Genomic DNA, 26,072 nt, shown 5'->3' with positions numbered 1-26,072 from the left:
TCAGCATCTGGTGCTGGATCTGTTACCTGGCAAGGGCAGGATACTGGGAACTGACTTATTTAACATCTGTGCATTTCCAAATCTCCCTACCAAACTATATAGGTTCGGTTAACCTTCTCATGCTCAGGATGTAAACCAAGTTTAAAGCTGATCTTAACTAAAATGAAAAAATACACAGACCATTGCTGCCACTTTAGAAATAGCAAGTAAGAACACAAAACGGCAATTAAAGTACATGAAGTTGACTGGAATAGGGTGCATGGATTCAATTTTTACTTTTTAAATTGAACTTCTTTTTAAGTTGCGTACTGATACTTTAAAAATAAAATTAGTAACAAATGCTGTCTGTTATAAACATTGTGCAACTCCGTAGCAGATCTGAAATTCTCTAAGAATTATTAATTTCATTTTTATGTATTGGTTAATCATATTTTCATTATTTTGCATTATTTCGAGGACTCCAAAAAAAATCAATCCTCCATCCACCAACAGGAGGGCTACAGGACTTACTTCCTGTTTGCAAAGATAAAAAACCTATTTATTATTTGGTAGCATTTACCATTTTTTTCACTGAATTTCAAAAAATAAATGTAAACTTACCCCAAGCATTATCATCCAGTTTTACTCATGGGAAAGCTGAGCAGAGAAATGAAGGATCAAGTGCTTCAAATATTGGATTCCCATTTTCAGTTTCTTTACTGTGCCGGTAGCACTTTGCTCTTCTACCACAACGGCACAAGTAAATCAAGCAATTCAGGGTGCAAATCTAGTCATCTCCCTTTGCAATTCATTTTGTGAGCACAAATCCTACTGGGTTTAATAGCTTCTGCTGAAAGGAGAGGCAAACGCTAGGTGAAATGAAAGGGTAAGTATGAAGCATGTGATTGGTTTTATACTGTGAAGATTTGATCAGAGCCTGGAACACGGCCTTGATCTCAGTTACACCAGTGACCACAGTACTTTTGCTGGAACTGCAGTAGCACATAATTCCTCCTTTGGAAGACAGACAGAAGTATGATACATCTGCAGTGATTTGGGAAAACATTTAGTTTTGCCAGGTCATGATTCAAGTTTTGTATTTCCATATTATTTATATTCATGCAGTCCTGGTGCCTCATTTTAAATGCTTTCTCCTCTGAGACAGGTACCCAGAGCAGCAGGTGGTCAACTTTCATTATATTTTATATGTTCAAAGGTGGCATCTAGATAAATGTGTGGGCAGTCCTCAGGAGTCTGGAGTAAACGCTGCCATACAGGCATCCACAGGAGGAGGTGATAAAGCAAAGAGATCTTTTCCTGACCTCTTTCTTCACTCTGTACTTCAAAAGCTTGATTCCAACAAGAAGCATCAGCACTGTTTTGAGACAGTTAGTGTAGCCTCCAAATGAAATATGGGCAAGTTATGGACTACTTGAAATTTTAAGGAGAAGGAACAAAGGGGCATTTTAAGGAGAACACTAACTGCACCTGCTTGGAAAGAGAAAGAGATCTCCATTTCTGACAGTCCTCCTGAGACACTGCTTCTCAAAGATTCAGAGCTCACTCCCTGGCAGAACTGCACCTTCATTTAAAAAACACAGTGCAGCCCTGTTGGTGCAATCCATTGAACAAACACTTTAGCAGATGCCATAGTGAGCACCCTAGTATTCACATTAGATCAGATGCATTAAGACAAGCCAAGAATTAGGATTAATGTCGCAAGTTTTCCAAAGTTTATAAATGACTCTAAATGCTTATTCATACAATAATGAGGATTTTCTGAAACAAACTAACAGCATTTAATCTGTTTTAAACTTCCATGGCTTGGGACAGAGGTAAACTGAGGTGATTCCGTTAGGAATTGAAGAAAACTCTTCATACACCTTAACTGTAGCAAACATTATCAACATTACTTGAGAGTACTCTATTTTCTTTCTTACTATTACAAATTAGGTGCAGCACATTTCTAAGGCACATTTTTCAGACCACTGTAACTATGCTAATAAAAAAGCATTAATCAGTTCACTGGAATGCAGGGAGAGCCACACTGCATCAGACCAGTAATCTTTGCTTTTAACCAAGAGTTAACAAAGCACTCGGTTGTAGCTTGTGACTCTTGTAATAGAGGAACTCATGTAACTCTTGTAATAGAAAATTATGTAATAACAAGTATTAGGGGTGGGATGAGAAGACTGTGTCTGTATGAGCTGCAAAAGAGGGACAACTTACCTTGTGTAGCTTTAAATGGACTGGTCATCAAAACTCTTCCCACAAAATAATTTTCATCATGCTGAGCTTACACTCTTTACTCGCAACTGTATGAGGTGAATGTCCTTGTGCTTAAATTTACTAGGAATTGCTGCCCTGGATAGTAAAGCATCAGGGAAGATGGGAGTCCGAGCAGTAGTCTACTACATGAGTACTACGATCATTGCTGTACTGATTGGTATAATCATTGTGGTCATCATCCACCCCGGGAAAGGTACTAAAGAAAACATGCACAGAGAAGGCAAAATTGTGCAAGTGACAGCAGCAGATGCCTTTCTTGATTTAATCAGGTATGGCTACGATATTGCACATTTTCTGTACCAATAGCAACAACAGTAATATTTAGATTCGTATGAACAAAAGTAGAGAATTTTAGATAGTTACTGCATAAACTAGCCCAATTTCTTTCAACTATGTGATACCAATATCTCTAACCTCTACAGTGCTACAAAGGTATACATGGATTTATTTTCAAATCAAGCTGTTGCAAGGGAGGAAACTGCTTTGAATATTCAAAGAAAGATTCTTTCTTTTACGCACAAAAGAAAGACTTCTGTTCTGCTATCTGCATGGGTCTTTTCCCCTCCTTCCACAGCACAATCCTTATTACCAAATTCCTCTGCTTTCCTTTACTTCCAACTTCTGACAGTTTTCTCACTTCACCTGAATCCTTGATTTAGCCAGTAATCTTAATTTTGAATTGTGGCCACCAATCTGGGTGCAACTACTCAACTTGTTAAACTGTATGGATGGGAAATAAATTCCAGGAACAGGCAAGTGAAATGCTTGAAATAGAGGGGCACAGGTATAAAATCTTGTTTTCTCCTTGCTCAGAGACTCTGCAATGTCTCTTTTATAGAGCTAATATGTCACAGATGTATTCCAGGGAGTAGGGAAGCTGAGGTTTTGAACTCGGGAGCTTTTTCACAGGTAAAGCCACCAAAATTTTGTGTTCCACTAACCCATTTGGAGAAGCCAGAGACATGGAGAAAAGCCTCCAAGAGTCATGCTGCCAGGAAGGGGGACTTCAGAAAGACCCATGAAGAGGTTTGCACTCAGATTCCTCAAAATTTATTCAGCTAGGCTGCTTCTAATTCCCTCAGAAATGTCACCATTCTGGAAAGCAAAAAACAAACCCCCATATGTAATAAGTATACACACACATATATAAATATATGTGTATGTGTTGTTTTTAAAGAATAGTCTAACTTCAAAAATATTTATTTCTTAATCACGACAAGACTCGAGTGATAAATGTCATGATGTACTAGGGTATATGACTGCAAAAATTGTTTAAGAAGTAGAAATGCATTAAATATTAATAACTTCTTTATTAATCTGTATTCAGAAAGCATTAATAAATATAAAATTAAAAGTCAGCACTGACCCAAAGAGCTTTGTTCATTTGGTAATTTAGCTAATATTCTGTTCCATAACCAGATCTACTATACACTATTGGATACAGAGATCGCAATTGCCAGGATCTATCCAACCCTACTACAACCCTACTTATAAAGCTAACCGGGCCAGTTCCATATGCAAAGCTCTACTCACTGTATACATGACTACGTACTTGTCTTAGGATTCCTTTGAAAATTAGCCGGTCAATTCTTTTATTAGCTGTGCCCCTACTTAAGGTCTTACCAGAGTCTTATCACTTCTCATGCTACTTTCTTTCTTTTTCACAGAAATATGTTCCCTCCAAATCTGGTGGAAGCTTGCTTTAAACAGGTAAAAATGTTTCATTATTTCCAACTAAAACATAAAAAAGCAAGTAATTAAAATGTTATAGCATTTTCTTTAGGAATATCATGCACTTGTACTTAGAGCAGAAACAAATCTTAGGTATGCTGCCAGCTGTCAAAAAACCCAAACCAAACCAACCAAATCTGTGTTTCATTTCCAATTGTATTGTCTCAGTATTTGCTATGGGAAGTGAAGAAAACACACATGGCATAGCAAATCAAAACCTAAGTTTTTTCAAAATGTCGAATTCTTAAGTCTACAACAAGCTTCATTAATGTCATTACAGAATTTACTTTTCAAAAATAGTCCTATGTTAAATTAGAAGACACTGAGATATGCACTATCTGTACAAAGACTGGAAGATGTTCAAGAATGTCATGAGAGAAATGTGCATATGTTCAAAAGAGAGGCAACAATTTTGTGGACGTCAATAACAAAATCAAACAAGGGGACTTCCTGCCACCTATAATAGGAGCACGAGAGAATGCTCTTTCTATGTTGCTTCCCAAATTCCTCTGTCATTAGCCTGGTCTTAACCTTAACTGTTCTACGGAGAAAATAACAGTAACAGTTACATTCCTTTTTTAAAAGGAGGACAGTATAGATTCTGTGAAACCTACAATGTGTATTTCCATAATCTAATTGCTTCGTATTGACCCCACAGACAATCTTGAACTGATATTATTTACCAGTTATTGCTGTAGTAATAACAAAAAAGCTGAAATGTGGAGGTCAAGAAGGAAGAGGATAAAGTAAAAACGTTCCAAAGTCCAGCTGAGTTAAATCTTGCAGAAGAATTGAAAAGAAACAGTAACATTTGCTTTAGTTATATAAACAGAGACCAATAAAAAGCAGTGACTTTCTAGATTAAAGATTTGGTCAAGATTAAAGATAAACTAGACCCAGGTCCAAAACCAACAAATACTATGCCTCTGTTTTCAGTAAGGATGATGATGAACTCAGGACAGTGATGCAGAAGAGCAGTATGGAAAAACAAAAGTCCATATCTAAACTAGAAACAAAATTCAAAGAATTTAATGTAATAAAGTCAGGGAATGATATAATCTTTATCTGAAAATAATGAAAGAATTAGGGCATACAGTTACAGATCTAGCAGCAAATATTTTTAATAAATCTCTCAAGTTGGGAATTTATTATCTATAACTGGTGAAAGCAATTATAATGCTTTTTTTTATGACACAGAAGTGCAATGGATTTAATCTCTTTGGACTTCTGTAAAACAGAGTGTTTAATATGAGAGAACTGAAACAGTTGAGCAGGGGACAGGATTATTGTAAAAATGGTAAGATTTGTGTAGATAGCAATGGAAGTTGCTGAAGGATTGAGTGTACCTCAATTGATATTTTTATGAATGACATTGCCATAAAACGCACACAATGAAATTTACGGATGACAAAAAAGTCCAAGCACTCTGTATTGATATATATATAACAATGCCAAAGGATGTGGTATGTCCCTGGCATACTGAAATACACAACAACAAAGTGATTAGGCTCTTGCAGACATTGCCATGTTTGGTTATGTCCTTGTAGCTCTTCATCACATGTGAAATAAACATTTAGAAATTAATAGTAATTTCTGCTTTGAGACGGGAAGTCACCATCAGGAAGAAAAAGAAAAAACAACTAAAAAACCTCTAATTCAGCTCTACAATATATTAGGTAACATAACTCCAAGAGAGGAAATAAAGTCAGAGGAATGTGACTGTCTGGAATACTTAGTATATTCTGGTCATTACATTCATAGGAAGATTCATGCAAAATGAGCACAATGGAGAGGGCAGTTGCTGGGATTATCAAAAGAACACAGCATATAAAGCAAAAAGAAGCTTGATTTAAAAACTATTCAGGTATAAAAAACAAAGTAGGAACAGAACTGTGTAAGATAAAAAAGTTTATACAACAAATGGAAATCACTACGACTGAATTTAAAGTCATAGTTAATAAGATTTTTAACTTTCATTACCCAAAAGGTGAGGTCCTGGAAAAATCTTCAATTAGGAGTCATGGAAACAAACTACCTCATCAGTTTTAAGATACAACTTGAGCAATTATTTTGATAAAATATCCGACAGCAACAGGACATGACTTAGTGACTAGAAGTCCTAAATCTATGTTCTTAATTAAAGATGTCCTGTAGATTCTGTTTACCTTAAGTATACTGTATTTCTCGTGTGTTTTACAGCTTAAAGACATCTCTGAAAAATGGTTCCAAAACCAGGAAATATTTCTTTAAGGTTTTTTCTGACTTTTAGCAGCACCAGTGCTTACTGAAGCTCCATGATTTTAAATCTGTCATACTGATACTATTACTTTTTGAATCAGGCACCAAACCCTAGATTTTTAGGTATAAGTTACTTTGTTGTAGCAGATTTGTTAAACTAAAAATATTTTACAGGAGAAACAAGTCAGATGTGAGATTCATAGGTGTCCATATGACTGACTCCATAACTTTATTTTCAAAAGCTTACATCCGTTTTTTCACATGTTTCACAGAAGATTTATGAAGAAGGATGATCCACCTGGCACTAATCTGGTTCTGTAACACCGTGTTTGCTGTCCAAAACAAAAACCAGACTACTACTCACAGTCGTCCACACTCAAAGATGTAATATTAATCCACAGCTTTGCACACCTGGAAATCATCAATAGCATATACAGTCCACATTCAAATCACATATTTTGATATGTTAGGTGCGCAGATTCTGTCTCGTAGTATCCTTAGGAAGGTTTCTTTCCTGACAGAGATCTCCATTGGAACCCACTGGAAGGCTTTTCTTTCTTTCTCAGCATGGCCAGCAAATAGGTCCTCTAATGACTGCGTTAGTACTCACAGCAAGGTTTGAACCTCTTACTTTCCCCATCAATAGCAAGCATTTGCCAATACAGCACCACATACACCAACACATAGAACCAACTATCATTTCCAAAGTTTTTAACCTCAAAATATCAACTATTACTCAGATTTTGTAACACCAAGACACGGGAAATTGTACTTTACTTTGCATAATTAATTTTAGTGAGGTAAAGTTACTTTTCTGGATGTGAAATTGCTCTCCTGCAACACGAAATGGATCTGTGTGGAGAAGGAAACCAAGGTGGGGAGGGCATCTAGAAGGAGTTGGGAAAGCTTTTGTAGAATTGCTGCTGGGAGAAGAGTCCTGAACAAAGACTGGGACCTTAAGAATTAATTAAGAAGGATCTTTCTAAATTTTCTACTGCTTCTCGTTCAGACTTCTGGTTCTTTAGATTCCCTTTCCTGTTCTTTTTTCACTGCAAGTCTGTGAGGCAAACAAAGCTGCTTCCTCTTGCTTCTTTTTCTCCTCCTCCTCCTTCTTTGCACATTATCTTCTCCAGAAATAAGAAGAGTGGTGGAAGAAAATACCCCTCCCCCCCCAAAATGGACCTCCCATTGTGGATCCTAGAAGCCAGGAGGAATCCCTGTAGGAGAGAAAGAAAGGCCACAGAAAAGCTAAGGAAAACGCTTCATTCAAACCTTTCAGCTGAGAACCGGCAGAACCATTTCAGGCTTTGCGGGTGGCATTCAGCCCCATGCCCCAGGAAAGCATATAGGGACAAAAAGCCACCCTTGCCTAGCAGGTCAAGTTAAAAAGAAGAATCTGGAAAATGTTGGACTTCAGTCTCATTCTGTTCTCCACTTACTCCCTCTCTCCCTGTGAAAGAGCAAAGTCCTGGTGGCACCCTGTCTCTATCAGGACCTCCTCCAATTAAATCGGTGGCAGGTAGGGATCACTGGAAACACCAGACTGTTAATCCAAACAGAATACCTTCTGATGATGGCTATTTCCATACGACATATGTTGCCGCCTTCACTATGTACTTATCATTTGCAGGCTTTTTTACTGATTTTTATCAGTAACAGGAGAGTCTGAAAAGACTGACTGCAGATAAATATTCCACACTTACCTAAAACTACATTACTTTGTTCAGAATTTGCTCTATACTGCTATATTCACCCCCAGTTCAGGGATACCTAAAGAAAAGTTTGGATTTATCTTTCAACTCTGGCCATTATCTCATCATTTGTCTTTCTCTGCCAAATTCAAAAGAGCTACCTGTCCTGGGGCTAAGCAGTCGTAATCAGTCTGCTTCTTAAGCAGACACTGCTTTTTAGCTGCTTGTGCTCTCTGTCAAAAGACAAAAGAAACAGAAGTGAACTTGGGACATCAAGAGAAACAGAAACAGTCTTACAATTTGGGGAGGGACATTCTGTTGTGACAAGGTGGAATTTGATGCCAGATGAAGCTTAAAGAATGGAAAGGTGTATCCAATAACTGCATTTCTTATGAGCTATTTTTGATTAAATTTTCTTTCCTGAACTCATCAAGAGGATTGGAAGTGTTAATCACACATCCAGACGTGACTACTAACTAATATATGCTATCTATTCCTCATGATAATTTTGGCTAGTTAAGATATATTTTAAACTGTGTCATCAGCTCTTATGCAGACAATTTAGAATGCTTTCACACGTGTCCATATGGAAAGAAAAGAAAAAATTAATTAGGAAGATGGGATGTCACTGCCTTATTTTCATTTCTTTTCATTTTTTAGGCTTGCATTTATGCAAACTTGTTGCTTTTTAAAACATCATTCACTAAAAACTACATCATCATACAGACCTAGCACAGAGTTCTGACAGTAAATTATGAGTTTTCAGAGCAGCTGCCCATGCAATTACCTTGTCTGCAAGTTAAACGCCGGAATGTACTACTGCCACTTTATAAAGTTGCTTCGTAAAAAGTCATGCAGCATATTCAAGTCAAATGTCTGTGGGTATCTTGTACAACTAATGAAAACAAAATAATAATAAAAGTGTAAATGACTAATTCATTATGTTATGCAATAAACATATCACGTTTGTTGCAACATGTTGCAACAAATCATATTGTCTACTTATAATGAGATAACTTAATTAAAATTCCTTTTAAGGTTTTCATTAGCACCATGCTTTGCAAAAGAGTCCAGAATTGCCATTATTTTTACATTTTACTTGCAGATAAAGTTGTTCATAGAAAGCTATTAGTATTAATATGTTCCAAATATTTACCTCGCTGCTAATTTGTTCTCTACGCATGAAATTATGGAAAAATTAGGAGTATTTTGCATTTAAAATTTTACCAGGCAAAAATACCTCTGGAGACAAAACCAAACATCCTCAGAAATGACAGGTGTTCAGTGACGTTGTCTAGCCCATTACAGATTATCAATGTAGGTGTGTTGTAAAACAAAACCAACTCTTCTGAGACCCTTAAGCCTACAGTCTATTATATGAGCAGTTTTTCTTTGTCTAAATTCTTCCAGAATTAAATATTGCAAAAGAACAAGGATCTTCAGAATCACAGAGTGATATTAAAATATCAGTTTAAGCTACATGAACAGTTGATAACTCTGATTCCCACCACAGAGATCTGTCTGAAAGCATAAAAGCTCACAAAATGATCTCTTATTACCAGTTTCTCTGCAGAGCAGTAATAGTCAACTCTGCTATTACCTCATCTATTTCCAAAACTTTGACATTTTCTATCATCTTGAAGCTGATCTTTCGTCCTGTCACTTCCTGTAAACAGTTGGCTTTTTCACCATTCTACACACAGAAAATTTGTTTTGTGGTTGTCAAGCAAACTTGCTTTTAATGTCATCTGAAAAAACACTAACACGAATAAGGCTCAACCTATGCTTTTTTCCTTTGTAGATATCTCCTTTGCATTTCCTGTATTTGGTTTTCCTTAATTTGTGTTGCTTCACCAGGAACCTTCTCATGACTTTTGACAGACAACTTTGGGCGTAAGAAAACAGACACATCCACAGAGTTATCCCTAACCTCCATTTAGCAGTAATGAAAGAAAGGCTAGCTCAAGTGACTTTCCCAGAGCAAATAAAGCTGCTCTGATTCCTGTTGCTCGGATTCCCATTTTGAATCTCACTCGAAATAGACCACTGCCACTCTAAATTTCTCCACTGCTCTGGAAGGGGTTCTAGAAAGACTATTCTCCCTAGTAACATTTCTGAATACTTAAGTCTGACCAACGGGGTGAGTCAACAGATAAGATCTACATCTCTATGTACCAGTCTAGTAGCTGAAATGGAAATGAACTTTGCTAAGTGAGGTCCTAAAATATGTATTTTGCCCCTAAAGAGACTTATTAAAGGCATCTTGCTGCTCGGACAGAATTCCAGAATCAGCACAAAAAAGAAGGAATATGCTTATTACAACCTAAAATGATTTCTAACTGGGGTTTTTAAAGTTAAGAAACTTCATGTGATTGTGCTTCTCTCCTGTAGCTGCCCAACTTCTCAGTCCCATCATAATTTTTGAGCCCAATGGCCAATTCCAACCTAAGTTTACAGAATTGGGGAGTAGGGGACAGGCAGAGTTCTCAGACAAATGAAAGCTGTGCTGCTACGGAAAGAAAATCGGTTTATGACTTAGCTAGGAGCCTGTTCCAACAGGCAGCAGCCAACCACATGGGCAGCACGCACCTAACACTGTTTAACAGACATATCACACATTGCTTTTGACCTAGTGAAATAGGTAGGAATGAGAGAAGCACCTGAGGGTAATGGAGGAGAATCAGGACAAAGGCAGTTATGACATGTCTAGGGAAAGCAGGAAATTAATAGGAAATTCAGTAGGAAATTAGGTTTTAATTCCAGTCCACATTAAGCAGCTTGCTTTTTTGTTTTGTCTAATCTGTATGCCCACAAGTTCAGCATAATTACACCCTTCAGGTATTTGCATTAAGGAATTTTTACCTAAGTTTTTTTTTTACTGAAAAACAGTAATAAAAATATACATATAACATAATTATCATACCTGTACATATTAAAAAAAAAAAAGGAAGAAAGAAAATAAAGGGAAAAAAAGAATTAGAAGTGTTTGATGTACAGTGTTAGGCAGTATTTTAACATTCTTCTCAGGACTGAATTAAAAACACTTTAGTGAGAACTTCTAGAAAATTTCTATTTCCACAGTAATATCTCTCTGTCACTTTAAGAGGCAATCCCCTACCCTGTTCCCTGGCTGTGTAGTTCCAGCCTCAGTGTTTTGCCCTCGCTGGCATTCATCGGCCAGTGATTCATGTCCAGATCAGTCAGCCTCACCTCCATAGCCTTTACCCCCAAATGGCCACTTTTTTTACTTGGTAAGTTTTCTGCCAATTTAAAAAGTAGAATTGGCTTACTGAGAGATCAAAGTAGAACTGACACAGAGAAGAAAGTTGGATGTGAGTGGATAAGGGAGTGAAACTTGGTTTTTCCATGTCAGCCAAGTGTTCAAACAGCTCAGCTGTCTCCTTTAACCAAAGCCCAAATCTTAAAAAGTTTTAGCAAATTTCATTTAAAACTGAAGAATATCTGACCTCCATGGAGATTCATTCTGCTACACCTTATTCAGAAACTTTCCATAAATCTCCTGTAAGCAAGTTTTATTTGAAATTTGGAAAGACTTAAAGCTTTCAGGGGGATACAGGAAATACGTGGAAGGAGTGCATCAAAACTATTCAAGTATGGAAAATAACGGGAAATTAGGTCAGTATTGATAGATGTTTATATTCAGGTTTCCCACCTTAGTCACAAGTACTCCATTTCACTTAAATGCATGTGGAATGCACAACAGACCCCAGATATTACTAATAATACTACAGCTCCTGGACTTAATATTTGTCTTTGTTGGCAGGCCCAAAGGAATAGAAATCCAGAGATGCTGAATAACCGTGATACCAGCATCCCAGGGTTTTAATAGGGTCTTAAGCATCCTGAGATATATTAGAAACATTTTATAATGTTTATATATAGCATTATATATATATATAAAATATGTATGTAATCTTTTATGTTCAGCAGAATTTGATCGGTAACAGGGCTGCAGGGCTTTTTGAGCCCAGATAGAAATATTCAGGATGCACCTTTGTCTTTGGAAAAGCATTAGGTGGTGAAAGACTGTTTTTAGGAGCATATTGAGATTTCAAAATTCATTTGCCCATTCCATAATGGAACCATTTAAGGTAGAACCCTTTTCTTAATTAAGAAAAGTGGTGACTTGTTACTGCAAAGCATAGAAAACTAATGGCTTTGACATAGTGAAGGAAAAAAGAGGTATGTTATATTTAAGTTGCTTTTGGTGTAATTTTTTTCTAATTCAAAAAGATGAAAAGGTAAGGAAACTCCAGAGCACATGAAAATATTTTCACTAGCCAAAAAAGACCTATTTATTTAACAGTTGGAAATATGCTGTTGGGAAAAATAGCAATTTATAAAAACGCGAAGTAAGAATCAATAGTTTTGTCACACAACTCATGACCATGACAAATCTGTGTCTTTGATGTTAGCAAATTTCTGAGAAAATAAGTTCTGGAAGCTAAAGGTGAAGATTTAGCTCTTGAAGCTAATATGGATTTTTGTTCCTTTCAGGAAAGCCAGATTTTCATCACAGTACCTTTTACCAACAAATATTACACAAAGAATTCAAATGTCCTATAATAGTAATTAATAATGTAATGTGTGATTTTTACCTTTGTTTGCTATAACTCACAGAATCCCTATCTTTCTTTTATTTTTGTTTTAACAGTTCAAAACTAACTATGAAAAGAGAATGTTTAAAGTAAATATTCCATCTAATGACACATCCACAGTGGCTTCCATAATAAGCAATGTGTCACAAGCAATGGAAACCCTCACTCAAATGAAAGAGGAAATAGTTCCTGTTCCAGGTTCTGTAAATGGAGTGAATGCCCTTGGCTTGGTGGTTTTCTCAATAAGCTTTGGCCTGGTGATTGGAAGCATGAAGGAGCAAGGTCAGGCATTAAAAGACTTCTTTGATAGCCTTAATGAGGCTATCATGAGATTGGTAGCTCTAATCATGTGGTAAGTGCCTCTTCGAAAAATTTCATTTTAAGTTACTAACAATACTTTTTCATTACAGTCAGGCACTGGATAGCAAGAGTCTGTTTGGCAGGAAGTCAGACAATAAGATCTTAACTACCTTGTAGCTTTTTTCATAAATGAACCCAAGAACTGTAATTCTGTGTGTCAATAATTTGCCGGAACATATCTACTCTTCCAGAGTGTTTAGCTTCTGACATAAGAAAAAGCAGGGTCTATGGCAGAACTTGTTAAGCCATTCTATGTCTTCATATAGGTAGCGATCACAACACCATGCTATCTAAGTTTGCTTATATCCTAATCTGACTTCACTAAAGAAAACTGACAAACCTCTCCCATAATCTTATTTCTACACAGCAAGACCTTGTTATCATTAGTTTCCAACACAATTGGTTCCTGCAGCTGTGTAGCATATACCTATGTCCTTGCATTGTAGCTGCACTGTTTACACATACACATAATTTTCCTACTTATTTTTTTGTGTTCAATAGGTAAATAAAATCCATACATTTTCCCTCAAACATTATGTATGAAGTCTTTTCAACAATGAAGATTCATTATGTCTCAGGCAGAAGGTTAATTATGAAAAGAAATTATGTCTTGTTGCCTTCTTTCCTCCAGAAAAAACCCAAACCATCTCCAAAAGCCTACCCGAGAGCAAACGCACGTATGTTGCAGTACTAGATACAAAGCTAAAAATATTTTTCCAGTAACTAAAATTCTATTCTGTCAGGAAAACATTTATACAAAGCAAAAATCTTTTCTCCTTCTTTACAAGAATGCTTAAGATGATAAGGAGTGGATGAGACTTGTTACTTCTGAGAAATTTCTACATGGATTTGACGGTTTAAAGTGCAATTGAGATATGCCGGATAAATTTTGTTCTGTGGTAACTTAGTGTGAAAAGACAAGTGGACATTTATAGAAATAATGCTGTACCAAAATTTCAGCCACAGCAGAATTATATTATATTTTTATGGTTAGCCCTAGGTCTTTCTTCATCTTCAGCTGTGCTTACCGATAGGAAATAGCAGATCACACCAAATTTGTTGCTGCCCCACAATGCAGCTAACCTCTGCCATACAAATGGCTTCATGCTAAAGTATTTACCCACTGCCCCACTGGATAAAATGGGGCTTGTAGCTTGAAATCATCAGAAGTTATCAGCCTTCTGTGTGGGTTCCTTCCCCAACATGGGAAACAGCACTGGTGATATAATAGAACTGAACACTTGGCATAGTCTACAACTATGTCAGTTGAGCCTTCGTTCATACAGACTGAATTATAACAGAATTGGCTAAACTAGCTTTTAAATCACACTTGAATTCCAAAGGGAGCTCATCTCCCTACATGTCTGAAAGGCATGCTATACCTCTTGAAATCTTCACCTGATCCTGAATCCAACAGTGCCTATCAGAAACATTCACTGCTGTGGTTTCATCCAGGTTGAACTGTTAAGAGTTAAAGGGTTAAACACTTGAACTGCTTCTGAATAATTGCATTCATCCTAACAGTGAAATCCTACATTCATGCATGTATATAAACACAAAAGGTATGAACGGAGAAGTGAATTTCTACTTTGTTCCACACAATACCAATGTGGTTCCTAATTTGCAGGTACGCTCCACTTGGAATCCTCTTCTTGATTGCTGGAAAAATTGTTGAGATGGAAGATATGGGTGTGATTGGTGGTCAGCTTGCCATGTACACTGTAACAGTTATCATCGGTTTGCTAATTCATGCTGTCATTGTCCTACCTCTTCTCTACTTCCTGATCACTCGTAAGAACCCTTGGGTATTTATTGGAGGCTTAATCCAGGCATTAGTCACAGCTTTGGGAACGTCTTCCAGGTATAATACAATTTTTAAGGCCATATTTTTTTTTACAGCATTACTGGTTTGAGAAATGATTTTGCCTAATGCAATCGGCTAACTCTGTATTCAGGTATTCCCTTGGGCACTTTATTTCAGTTCCACTGCTCTCCAGTAGACATAATTATTATCATTGTATTGACTTGAACTCTATTTTCTATTGTCCCTGAACCCCTGAACAGAGATGAAACGAGTGTGGTGATGCAGACTGCATGGCCAGAACCCGTGTGACTTTGATTAGCCTTGGTGTTTGAGATTTTTAAGTAGTTTGTAATGGCTTGCTGGTAAAGGATGCAGCTGATGAAGGATGTGCTTGCAAAACGGAGCAGCAAACAGGAAAGATCAGCTGGGATTCTGAGAAGGATTAGGAGCCCTTATTGGCAGACGACATTGTGTGCTCAAAATCCTGATAGCCAGTGATGGGTATATGATCTGCAACAGAAATGCCACTTTTGCTCTTTGTTGATGAAGTCATAGGTACGTCATATGAATAAAAAAACCTGTTTGCATCTATGCTGAAAGGAAATATTGCTGTAATCAAGTATACATTTCTATACCATATGACCTTCCATAAAACACTTTTCATGTTGATAGATTTTAAAAGCGTTTCCTAAAGACAGATGTTTTAAGTCAGATATCCTGTATTACCAAATTCAAGTCCCTGGTGTTTGAGATCATTTTGAAAATCTGGATGAGAAGCTATTGTGATCATTACTGTAGAATCTGATTAAATTTTGTGTAATTGAAAAAGCTCTTGAGGATTTAAAAAAATTATGACAGTATATTAATGGGTAGAGAGGGACAACTACTAATTTCACATTTGACATTGTGATGTCAATCCTTGCAAATTTCTCGAATGCCTAAAAGGAAATTTGATTAATAGGGATTTAAAAAAATAATGATTAAAAGAAGATAATAAAACTAATGCCAGTCAACATAGTTTAAGAGAAAAAAATAAATGAAACTACAGCTTTGGTGTGTAACAGCACTGGCATTAAGAGGATATGTTCCAGCTTCTGTAAGACATTCCACTTGGAGCTGCTCCAGATTCTGAGTAAAAACCGAGATTGATGCAAAAGAGCATACTATACTGCAAGTGGATTTAAAAGCTGTTTAAAATTCAACTGCAAGTTGACCGTCATCAAAGACGTTTTCTAGCACAGTCTTCCACAGCCCTTATTTACTTTACATTCTATCAGTATTTTATTTTATCAATACTGATAAAGTTTTCAAAGACATGAAAGTCTGTTAAGTAGTTAGCCATGAAGAGGTCACTGAGATAGAGTAATCTGAATTGGTGGGTCTTGAAAAACCTCTTTACTTTGGTGTGATTAGATGTAGAGATACGTCTTTAAGAATAAAGATCCCAGGCAGCTCTTATGAAATGGCCACCTTTTCCTTCCTTCTGAGGCAGTGTCTCTGAAAAGGAACGTGGTGTCATATGGGCTGAATGGGCACTCCTGTAACGTATGAAGGCAAAGTGTTCTGTTGGGTTGGTCTTTAAATGAAATTATCATTTGTATCACAGTTGGATGTAGCAGCAGGGGAATGGTGGTGTGCAGGGCCTGGCTGGGACAGACAATTGTGACCAAAACAACACTGATCACACACTGATGGTCTAGCTATTGCTGAGCAGTGTTTGCACAGCACCAAGACCTTCTCTCTTTCTCACTGTGTCCCCACTGTGAGTAGGTTGAGGGGCGTGGAAAAGGTTGGGAGGGCATACAACCAGGCAGATGACCCAAACTAACCAAAGACATATTCCATTCCCTAGAACATCATGCTCATCAATAAAAAAGGAAAGAGGGGATTTGAGGGAGACAAGCCATCTTTGACTCAGGAAGTGGCTGGCATTGGTTTACCTGTGGGAGGTGTTGAGTGATTGTCTTTTAATCACTTGTTTTGATTCGTTTTCTTTCTCTCTTGTTCCACTTATCCTTCACTTAATAAACTTACTTTTTTTTTTTTTTTAATCTCAACCCCTGAGTTTTCTTGCTTTTACTGTTCCTTTGCCTGTCCCACTCAGGCTGCAAGGGCAAGTAAGCGAGTGTCTCTGTGCTGCCTACTGGTGTTAATCTACAAGTGGTAAAGAAATGTAATCACCCATCAAAATGCCCTTTCCAAGGGAGAGAGCAAATAAATAAGGGAAAGCATGCTGTTTACTGAAGGCTTGAATAGCTCAGTTTGTATAACTTCAGGAAAACAATGCTTACGGATGACTCAGTCATAACTCCAAGACAGAAAAATGAGAAGTGGGAACTTCTAAATAGGCAGAAGAATCTTGTGACAAAATACTGGTTAGACACATTCAGACTAGGGACTACATAGACGGTGGCAGTAATTAACCATTGGAAAAACTTTCCAAGAGTATTAGGAGAAAGTCCATCATTAGAGGTGCTTAAATTCAGTCTTTGCATTTAAAAAAAAAAAATATCTGGTAGATCACATAAAAACTAAGACAGTTAGAACAATTTCTCTTGTCATCACTCTTCTCATTCCCCCTATGTAGAATTTACATCACATATTATCTTATTTTTTTCTGTTTCAGTTCTGCAACACTACCTGTCACATTTAAGTGTCTAGAAGAAATAAATGGAGTGGACAAACGAGTTACAAGATTTGTACTCCCAGTCGGTGCTACAATTAATATGGATGGAACTGCTTTATATGAGGCTTTGGCTGCAATTTTCATTGCACAGGTTAACAACTTTGATCTGAACTTTGGGCAGATTATCACAATCAGGTACAGAAGCCATTATTACCTACATCTAATAAAAGCACCTTTGTGATGACTCCTTCTTGCTGTTATATGTGGGATTAAACAAAAGTGTCTAGAGCTAAAAACAAGAACTGCTGCAGAAGCTGAATAACTGTAATGATTTACATCTTCTGCACAGAAGAGCCCCCCCCAGCACATATTCCCTATTAGGTAAACCCTTAAAAACTGTAACATGACGCACTTATCACTGCAACAAGAACAGTTTTTAATGGCTTTTAAATTTTCTTTCTTAAGAACTCACGCAACTGTTGGGAGCTATCGACTTAAAATCAGTACCAGGTAGCTTATTATGCGCGTACAAAGCATTAGCATAGTACTAACGCTAGCAGAGGTAGTGTTTTCCTAGTCCTGATGGTCTCAGGATACAAGTAGAGCAAGCTGTGTAAGGAGCAGTAATACCTTTTATTACACCAGCTGATAGAGGTGAAGACAGGTATATTTTCAAGCACACGAGCCTTCATGTTTGAAATAGAACAGCAAACAACCCACTACGTAGCACTCGATGATAACTGATTTGCCTTAATTTCATTATGTTACTCAAACAGTTTAAGAGAAAAGGGTGATGGGTACACATTCGAAGAAAGAAAAGTCAGCAAGGGGAGAGAGGGGCACTGTGGGACAGAGACACACATATCTTTCACTCAGGAACACTGAAAGTTCAGATATGGTGAACTTAGGAATGTAGAATATTTTCAAGCAGAAGTGCTTCTCTCCATAAAACCCACCAGCTTAATTCAATATTCACCAACAGAAGGCAAAACTGCCTTGACACTCAAAGGCAATCGTTCCACATTCATTAGTACTAGAGCTGCTCCCTACCAAATCACCTGACAAAACAAATTATTCCTAAACCAGGTGTGAACACGCATATTTCTGTCAAGTTACTAGACTGCGTGACTCAGTGTTCCTGGCAGCTTTCAGCTTTCTGATGGCAGAATGCCAACTGCTGGAGGACAGATACTTCACCTGGCATGAAGTTATAGTGAGATGGACAGAGAATAAAAGTTCTTGCATAAGATGTGCCAGGACAAAGTTACATTCTCAGCTGTTCTTTTAATGTGTTTGAGATTGTGGACTGAGTTTGTTTAATGGATGGAGGCTGTAATGTTTTTGTCTGGCCCTTAGCATGTAGTAGAGGATTTACCACCTAACAAAATCATGTTTTGAGGGTTCTAGATAAAGGTTTAATGTAAACATTTTGGATTAAGATCCACACTCGCCTGTAGCTACGCAGTGTCCAGATAACGGTCTGGGCGCATCTTTACATCTACTACTGACCAAATGCCTTCTTGCTTCATACCTGTTTTTACTGTTTGCCAGATAATAAGGAGAGTTGACTGTGGAAGTCAATTAATTGCTCTTGCCATCTCTTTGCACAGCATCACAGCTACAGCTGCCAGCATTGGGGCTGCAGGCATTCCTCAGGCTGGACTGGTCACCATGGTCATTGTGCTTACGTCAGTAGGTTTGCCTACAGATGATATCACTCTCATCATTGCAGTGGACTGGTTCTTGTAAGTATTTTTATGGAGTCACTAAGGGCTTAGACCGTATTTAGAAGTGTAATAGGCAGTGACATTCTGGCAATACTGTAATCAGTGGTGTACTTCTTTTGCTGTGTAAGGCAGTTTGAAAGAAGTGTTAAAAAGAATCATAATTTCTTGTGATTAATGTATTTTCCTAGAGCAGATGGTGAGGGGTGTTACTTTATGGTGGTTCCTCCTGCATGCAAAAAGGTTACTTATCCAACCACCACAATGTATTGCCCCTCAGTTTTTCCATTCCTCTGTCTGTAGAAGACTAATGACACCTCTAGGAATATGAGGATGTCCCTTAGGTCCAGGAACTAAATCAAAGGCAGAAGGTTTCCTCCGACCTCTATTTTGCCTAACCCCTATTAGTTATAGTTTCCAGGGGCTTTTACCCTTCAATCTTCTCAAGTGATCTCTGCCAGAAGTTTCCCATGTTGTTTGCAGTACATAATGCTTTCAAATTATTACCTAACCACATGCCACAGCCTTATGCAGGTGGATACTTATCGAGTAACAGTGACAGTCGCTCCTTGTCAAGCTGTCTCCTACATCTGCTGGGCAGAGCCTTCTAAGAGGGCTGAATTGTTGTAGTGTGATTTTACTTATTTCAGCCTAATTCCACCCTAAACTACTGACTGTAGTTTATAGTCAGGAAGGAAATGACCCTAACAAGATACATTCTCATTGGCTTACATGTTCAGAGGATATAAGGGTGATCAGATGATCAAGGGAGCACCTCGCTTATGAGGAAAAGCTGAGACACCCGGGTCTGTTTAGCCTGGAGAAGAGAGGACTGAGAGGGGATCTCATCAATGCTTATAAATATCTAAAGGGTGGGTGTCAAGAGTATGGGGTCAGACTCTTTTCAGTGATGCCTGGCAACAGGACAGGGGGCAATGGGTACAAAGTGGGACACAGAAAATTCCATCTCAACGTGAGGAAAATCTTTTTTACTTGACAGGAACAGGTTGTCCAGAGAGGTCGTGGAGTCTCCTTCTCTGGAGATATTCAAAACCCTCCTGGATGCATTCCTGTCTAACTCGCTGTAGGTGACCCTGCTTTGGCAGGGGGGTGGACTAGGTGATCTCCAGAGGTCCTTTCCAATCCCTGCCATTCTGTGATTCTGTAATATAAACCCAAACCACCAGAGTATAGAAATGCCTCCAAGAAGCATCTGCCATATGCTCACTTTGTCATCTCATCACACAGCTGTTTCTTGCTGTGTAGTTGCCAAGAGTATTAACACATTTTGTGACTCCAAATCATAGTGTATTTATTAATTTCTGTAGAAGAAATCATGACATTAATAGTTCAGATAAATGAATATACACAGAATCACTGAATCATCTAGTAGCTATTTAAAGGCCATTTTAACAGCTAGTCTGCATGCTTCTCTGAACAAGTGGTGAAATCAAGGCTGACTTACTATTTCTCCTTAGGGATCGTCTCCGTACCACTACCAATGTCTTGGGAGACTCCATTGGAGCAGGAATTGTTGAACATTTATCACGGCATGAGCTGAAGAACAGGGATGCTGAAATGGGTAATTCTGTGATAGAGGAGAATGAAATGAAGAAACCATACCAACTGATCTCACAAGAAAATGAGAGTGAGAAACCATTAGATAGTGAAACCAAGATGTAGGTTAAAGAAAGCACGAGTCCAACACTGCAAGTGTGGAAAACACACTTTTTTTCCAGCCATTTATATCTTGAGTTCACCAAGTTCACTTATTCCTTGTTTTCTCCCTTTATGCTAGCACTGGGAAGAATTAATGAAAATATATTCCAAATTAGCAGTGATCATGGTATATGTTGGCTTCCCACTTAAAAAAAATTAACAGGCAACACACTGGTCCTGCTACACATGTGCTAACTGAGGACAAAAAAGACAGACTGTCAATTAAATAAAAACAAAAATCAGTGTATATGTTACTCAGTCCTGTAAACCTATTCTTTTTTTTTCCCCCTTTTTTTCCTTTTTTATGAACTGGAAAGTAAAAACCGATAGCAGAGCCTGAAAATGGTTTTATTTTTTTAAATACCCATTGCAAAATTCCTAACATTATAAACACACAATCAATACTTCTAACTTGATAACTGCATCCAGCTAAGTAAATTAACAGGATTTTTGCTTTTTTATCAGATTTTTTTTTTCTCTAGTGTTATATTGTTGTTGAAATACCAGCAGGACAATAAAAAGGACATTAATTGAAAAGATAAAAAGGGGGAAAATATATAAATAAAGAAAAAAATATTCCTAATTAGCACTTCTATCAGCTGAGCTGAAATACTTCTGAGCAAGTTATTTTATCTAGACACAGTTTTTGCCATTAGCCTCAGCTGATCTTGAGAAAAACTTAACCTAGTCAGCTCCCACTGACTTGCAAACATTTACATATGTATGTATGTGCCTCCAATGTGGATTTACCCCCTTAATTTCAGCATTACAACCCAGCTGAACAATCTATGTGTGTAAGTGTTTGCAGGAGCAAGGCCCTAGTCTTATTCACTCTGGGACGGAAAAAGTGTCGTCATCTTTGGAAAAAAAAACATAGCATGCTCTGGCTATGCCAATTATCTACTTAATAAGCAATAATAAGAATAGAAGGTAGTGCCAGCGTTCTGCAGAAGGTGCAAAAGGGTGAGATGCTCAGATCCCAAAGGGACTGGATTCTAAATCTGAATCCCTGAGACCAACAGGAAGTTTCCTGATTGGAAACCTCCCAAATGCTTGGTCATCCCACTGAAAAGTTATAGAGCTATTAGCTGGATTTACGTTTTTCCATCTAGAGAAGAAGTCTCCCTATCTGAATGTGAAATTTCAAAATCCTTGTGTGCTTATCAGTAGCATCTCAAAAAAATAACCCTTTAGAAAGTAAAACTAATGGGTGCTTTTTACTTTTTACTAGGAAAACTATATAAATTGCAAAATAGTAAATACTACAATAAATGCTGACATTTTAATTAGAAAGCATTTTAAAGCACAATATTGTAGGTTTCTTTCAGGGAATAGATAAGGAAAGAATGAAAAAAGGGAGACAATGCACTTGTAATCCTGTGGCTTTTTTTGTTCATTTCAAGATTATTCTCTGATGAAGCCCGATTCTAGAAATATAAATAATGTATTTTTTCCTTTTTGCCTTGTATTATTTTCGAGGTTAAACTGGAAGGTTTTATAATGCAGTTACTGTTGGGGGAATGAAAAAACATTAATTGACAGGCACAATAATTTCGAGTGATCTATTTTATTAAAATGTTCAGTTGTCTTCTTTCTCCCTCCCTCTACCAAAAATTTCTGACGACTGAAATGAAGGAATCCCTTGCAATGTCCCAGTTACCACTCAAAAAACATTGAATATGTTGCTTCTGTCACTAAAAGAACATAAATGCAGTGTACAAGTAACGGTAGTGAAAATGTCAGCACGCTGGCTGACGGCAAATCTTTTCCCAGGCAAGACCCTTTTTTTTAGGACTGAAAACTCCTGACCATCTTCTCCAGTTGAGTAACTCAGACAATACAGGCAGGAATTCTACAGTGAATGAAGTGAGCAGGGTATAATACAGAGTATTGAGCAGTCAAACCAACAAAGCTCTAAATGAATCTCTGACTGAAAGAAAACAAATATGGGGGATCTTTTTTTGCTAACAGAATGCAAATCTAGGATACAGACAGGCATTTTCTTATATGTAATTAGAGATATTTTTATATAGATACTGTATTCAGAATGTGTGTATAAACATTAACTGTAGAATTTATGGCATAACAATTTAATTTTTTGTTAAGATTTTGTTTGGAAATACATTGCAAAGACAATGTAAATGGCTGTCTTTCTATGACATCAGCTGAGAAAAGTGAATTGTGTCACAAAGAATGTGATCTTTTTTTATACTAACTTTGTTTCTTATGGAAATCAGGTATTATAGAAAGATTCACTTTCCCATCCCTCACTGGTTCTGCATTGGTATGCACCCAGAGTGGATTGAGAAACATTACTTTGTAGATGTATTTTCAATAAAAATAGTTTTACATTACTGCTTTTTTGTGGTTTACAATTTATTTCAAAGGCTCTGTAATAGAAGCTTTGCACAAACTCAGAGCTGACAAGCTCATAATAAGGGATTTCAGGAATTCCAGGCCATTTTATACAGCAAGACTTTGATATAGCAGGGCTCCCTCACTTCAAATACCTGCTTACAGTCTCGCAATCAAAAATAGATAAGGCTGGGAGGGAGGAACCTTAAAAATTAAAAGAATCAACGTTCATCATACTTAAATTCATTCAAATTCAAGTATATAAATTCATATTGCTATCTGCAAAATAAAAAATTATTATTTACATTTTCATTAATTCAGCTACTGCAAAGCTGCCCATTCATTTTGGAAGTACAATTAGGTGGTCCAAAACCCCCACTGACTGGGGATTACATCATCTTAACATTACAGCAATCCTAGACAATCCACTGTTTTTCTCACAGAAGTGGTTTGTGATGGTGTCGGGGTTCACTCGGCACCAAGTTCAGCTAGCAGTCACCACCTAATGGGAGTGAATGTCTTGTCAGAAGGACTGGTAAGGTATAAAAGACAGGATCTGAATCACTTGCATCCGGAAAGTTGGTTGGAGCAGATGGAGGCAGCAGGGAGAAGCCCTGCCTTCCTGAACATACACTGACCAACCACTGGAAAATGACCTCTATGAATTTGTCCGTGATATTTTGAGTGAAAACAATACATAATGCAATCTGTTTCGTAAAAAAAAAATCAAAGACATGGTGTTCTAAAGTGCATGAGCATAACTTTTTACAGTTTTTTCTAGTTATCTACACATTTATTCACTCAATCCAGGTGAGAATCTTTGTGTTTCTAGAGTTACTATCATGATGGGAAGAGCTAAAGAAAGAGAGTTAGCCTGTCACTTGGAGATATTATTGGCATAGTGGCCTTACTTAGTCTTCTGTGCCCCCATGCAGAATAAAGATCTCTGGTATTCCATAATTTCTCATCAGTGTTTTCATTTGGAAGTTGGGGTATGAAACAGCCATGCCATTCTTAGGCAAGAATTTATGTCTCTGTAACAGTGTGTGGCCAGTACGAAGCAAAGTGATCATGCATGTGGAAAATCAACTACTGGCACAGGAAAGTATTTCTGTCTTCCTTTCTGAAGGACTGAATTTGCACAAGTGACATTTGTGTTCCAATGCAGGCAAAACTGATAAGAAATTTAAGGCTTTTTTTTTCAACTAACCCAGTAACACATGCTTGGTTTAATGAAGTTACAATGGAAATGGTACAGAAGAGTGTGTCTTGCATCTAGTGTGATCAACAGTCTCCCAGAAAAGGATAAAAAAATCTGAGGTTAACTGATAGATCACTCCCTGTCTGGATTTCTGTGTCATCTTTCCAAAGAGATCAAGGTACCCTGGAAGCACGGAGTAAGATGGAGAAAGACTCCTGGAAGATGGAGAGAGACTTGTACACCTCCATGCCAAACTAAAAACACAGACTTGAAATATCAGTGAGGCAGCAAGATTCCTTCTGATAATGAAGAGAGCTGTAGACAGATGATATAATCCTACATGGTGAGGCCTTTCCTTTCCCTCTTCCCCCACCTGGCTCCTCAGAGATCTCTAAGACACCCAGAGGCATCTAAAATTCCAAAATTCTAGTACAGGAGCACTTGCATCTCTAACCAAAGTTTTTCTTCAACATGCCTCATTACACAACTAGGGCTGCACAAATAATTGATTTTTCACTTCAGTGAGAGAACTGAAAAACTGGGGAGAATAATTCTTCCAGGGCATCATGAAACAATTTTTTTACTGCTTAAAAAAAAAGAACACTCTCTTGCAGGTATAATGAAATGTTTAATTCTCCAGTTCTTGAAACATCCTATCTCACTTCTGGATTGCTTTTACTCTATTTTAACTTAAAAACAAATCTAGTCGTAAAAAGAACTGTTGCTTGGAAATAAAACATTGAACCATTTTGCTAGGAAAATGTTAAAATTAAATATTTCAACTTTTCTATAATATCTCCTCACTTTAAAGACAATTGTATTTACAGAAGTTGGCACAGATTCAGAAGCATTTGCCTTTAAACTGCATTTTTCAGCGGTATATTTTTATATTAATGCTTTTTCTTTGCTCTATACAGCTTCTTCCCTCTAGACTTTGCACATTTTTCTGCTTTTCCTGGTTGCTTGGATTTTTCTTCATTGTACTATTGGATTTTTAGAAGCTTTTTCAAACTCTTGATATTTGGTAAAAGTCTTGAAAAATGACTCTTTCCTGATACTTTTCCACTATAGTTACTATTACTCTTGCTCCTAACCTTGTGTCCATTTCCTGCACCATGTTTTTTTTCCAATGCCTCAACCAGTTTCCCGTTTTCTGCAGTACCATATTCCTCCCTCCATCTATCCAACATTTTCTCTTGCCTTTACTCTTCATTTTTACAGCTCCTCCTCCAAGAACTCTGCTGCAGCAGGTCTTTATAAACCCAGATTCAGGTCTCAATAGTATTCTTGGTCTCCTTCATAAACCTAGGCACGACTCAGCCTTTCTGTGTTTTGGTTGCCAACCAATAAAATGGGGCCAATGGCATTGTTCTAGCACCAGGGTTGTTTCCAGAGAAATCAAGACTGTGGAGAGCCCGTACAACGGAGCTGCCACACACACCTGGGTCGTGTCTCGTGCACCATCCAAACGCTGAGGACTTGCCCTCGTGCATAGTACTTTTGTACTATTATCTCCTGTGCTGTAGATACTTAAAGTGTATTTAATAATTCATATTACCTTCTCTCCAAAGCAAAACTTAAATGAATGTGTCCATTGTAATTGTACATAAAAACAGGGCAAATCCTGTGGTGTTTGCTGGCTCCTTTCACTGGCAAAACTCCCATGAATACCGATAGGGAGAAGGATAAAATACATATCTGACTTGGATTCCATGCAGATAGAATAAACTACAGTG

At 37.5% G+C, this 26,072-nt stretch overlaps 1 protein-coding gene across 1 annotated transcript in view; it reads left to right on the top strand.

Annotated features, from left to right (window-relative positions):
* The window catches only part of SLC1A3 (solute carrier family 1 member 3), a 66,756-nt gene extending 43,622 nt beyond the window's left edge, over nt 1–23,134 (top strand). Inside the window, exons 4-10 of the mRNA XM_063320170.1 lie at nt 2,333–2,537; nt 3,936–3,978; nt 12,604–12,899; nt 14,535–14,768; nt 17,338–17,532; nt 18,948–19,082; nt 20,540–23,134. Of these exons, the coding sequence (XP_063176240.1) occupies nt 2,333–2,537; nt 3,936–3,978; nt 12,604–12,899; nt 14,535–14,768; nt 17,338–17,532; nt 18,948–19,082; nt 20,540–20,744 (1,313 nt within the window). The 3' untranslated portion in view covers nt 20,745–23,134. The remainder of the gene's footprint in view (nt 1–2,332; nt 2,538–3,935; nt 3,979–12,603; nt 12,900–14,534; nt 14,769–17,337; nt 17,533–18,947; nt 19,083–20,539) is intronic.
* The last annotated feature ends 2,938 nt before the right edge of the window (nt 23,135–26,072 follow it).

Source organism: Chroicocephalus ridibundus, chromosome Z, assembly GCF_963924245.1.
Source record: "Chroicocephalus ridibundus chromosome Z, bChrRid1.1, whole genome shotgun sequence".
Classification (NCBI taxonomy): Eukaryota; Metazoa; Chordata; class Aves; order Charadriiformes; family Laridae; genus Chroicocephalus; species Chroicocephalus ridibundus.
This window is presented reverse-complemented; position numbering and strand designations above follow the sequence as displayed.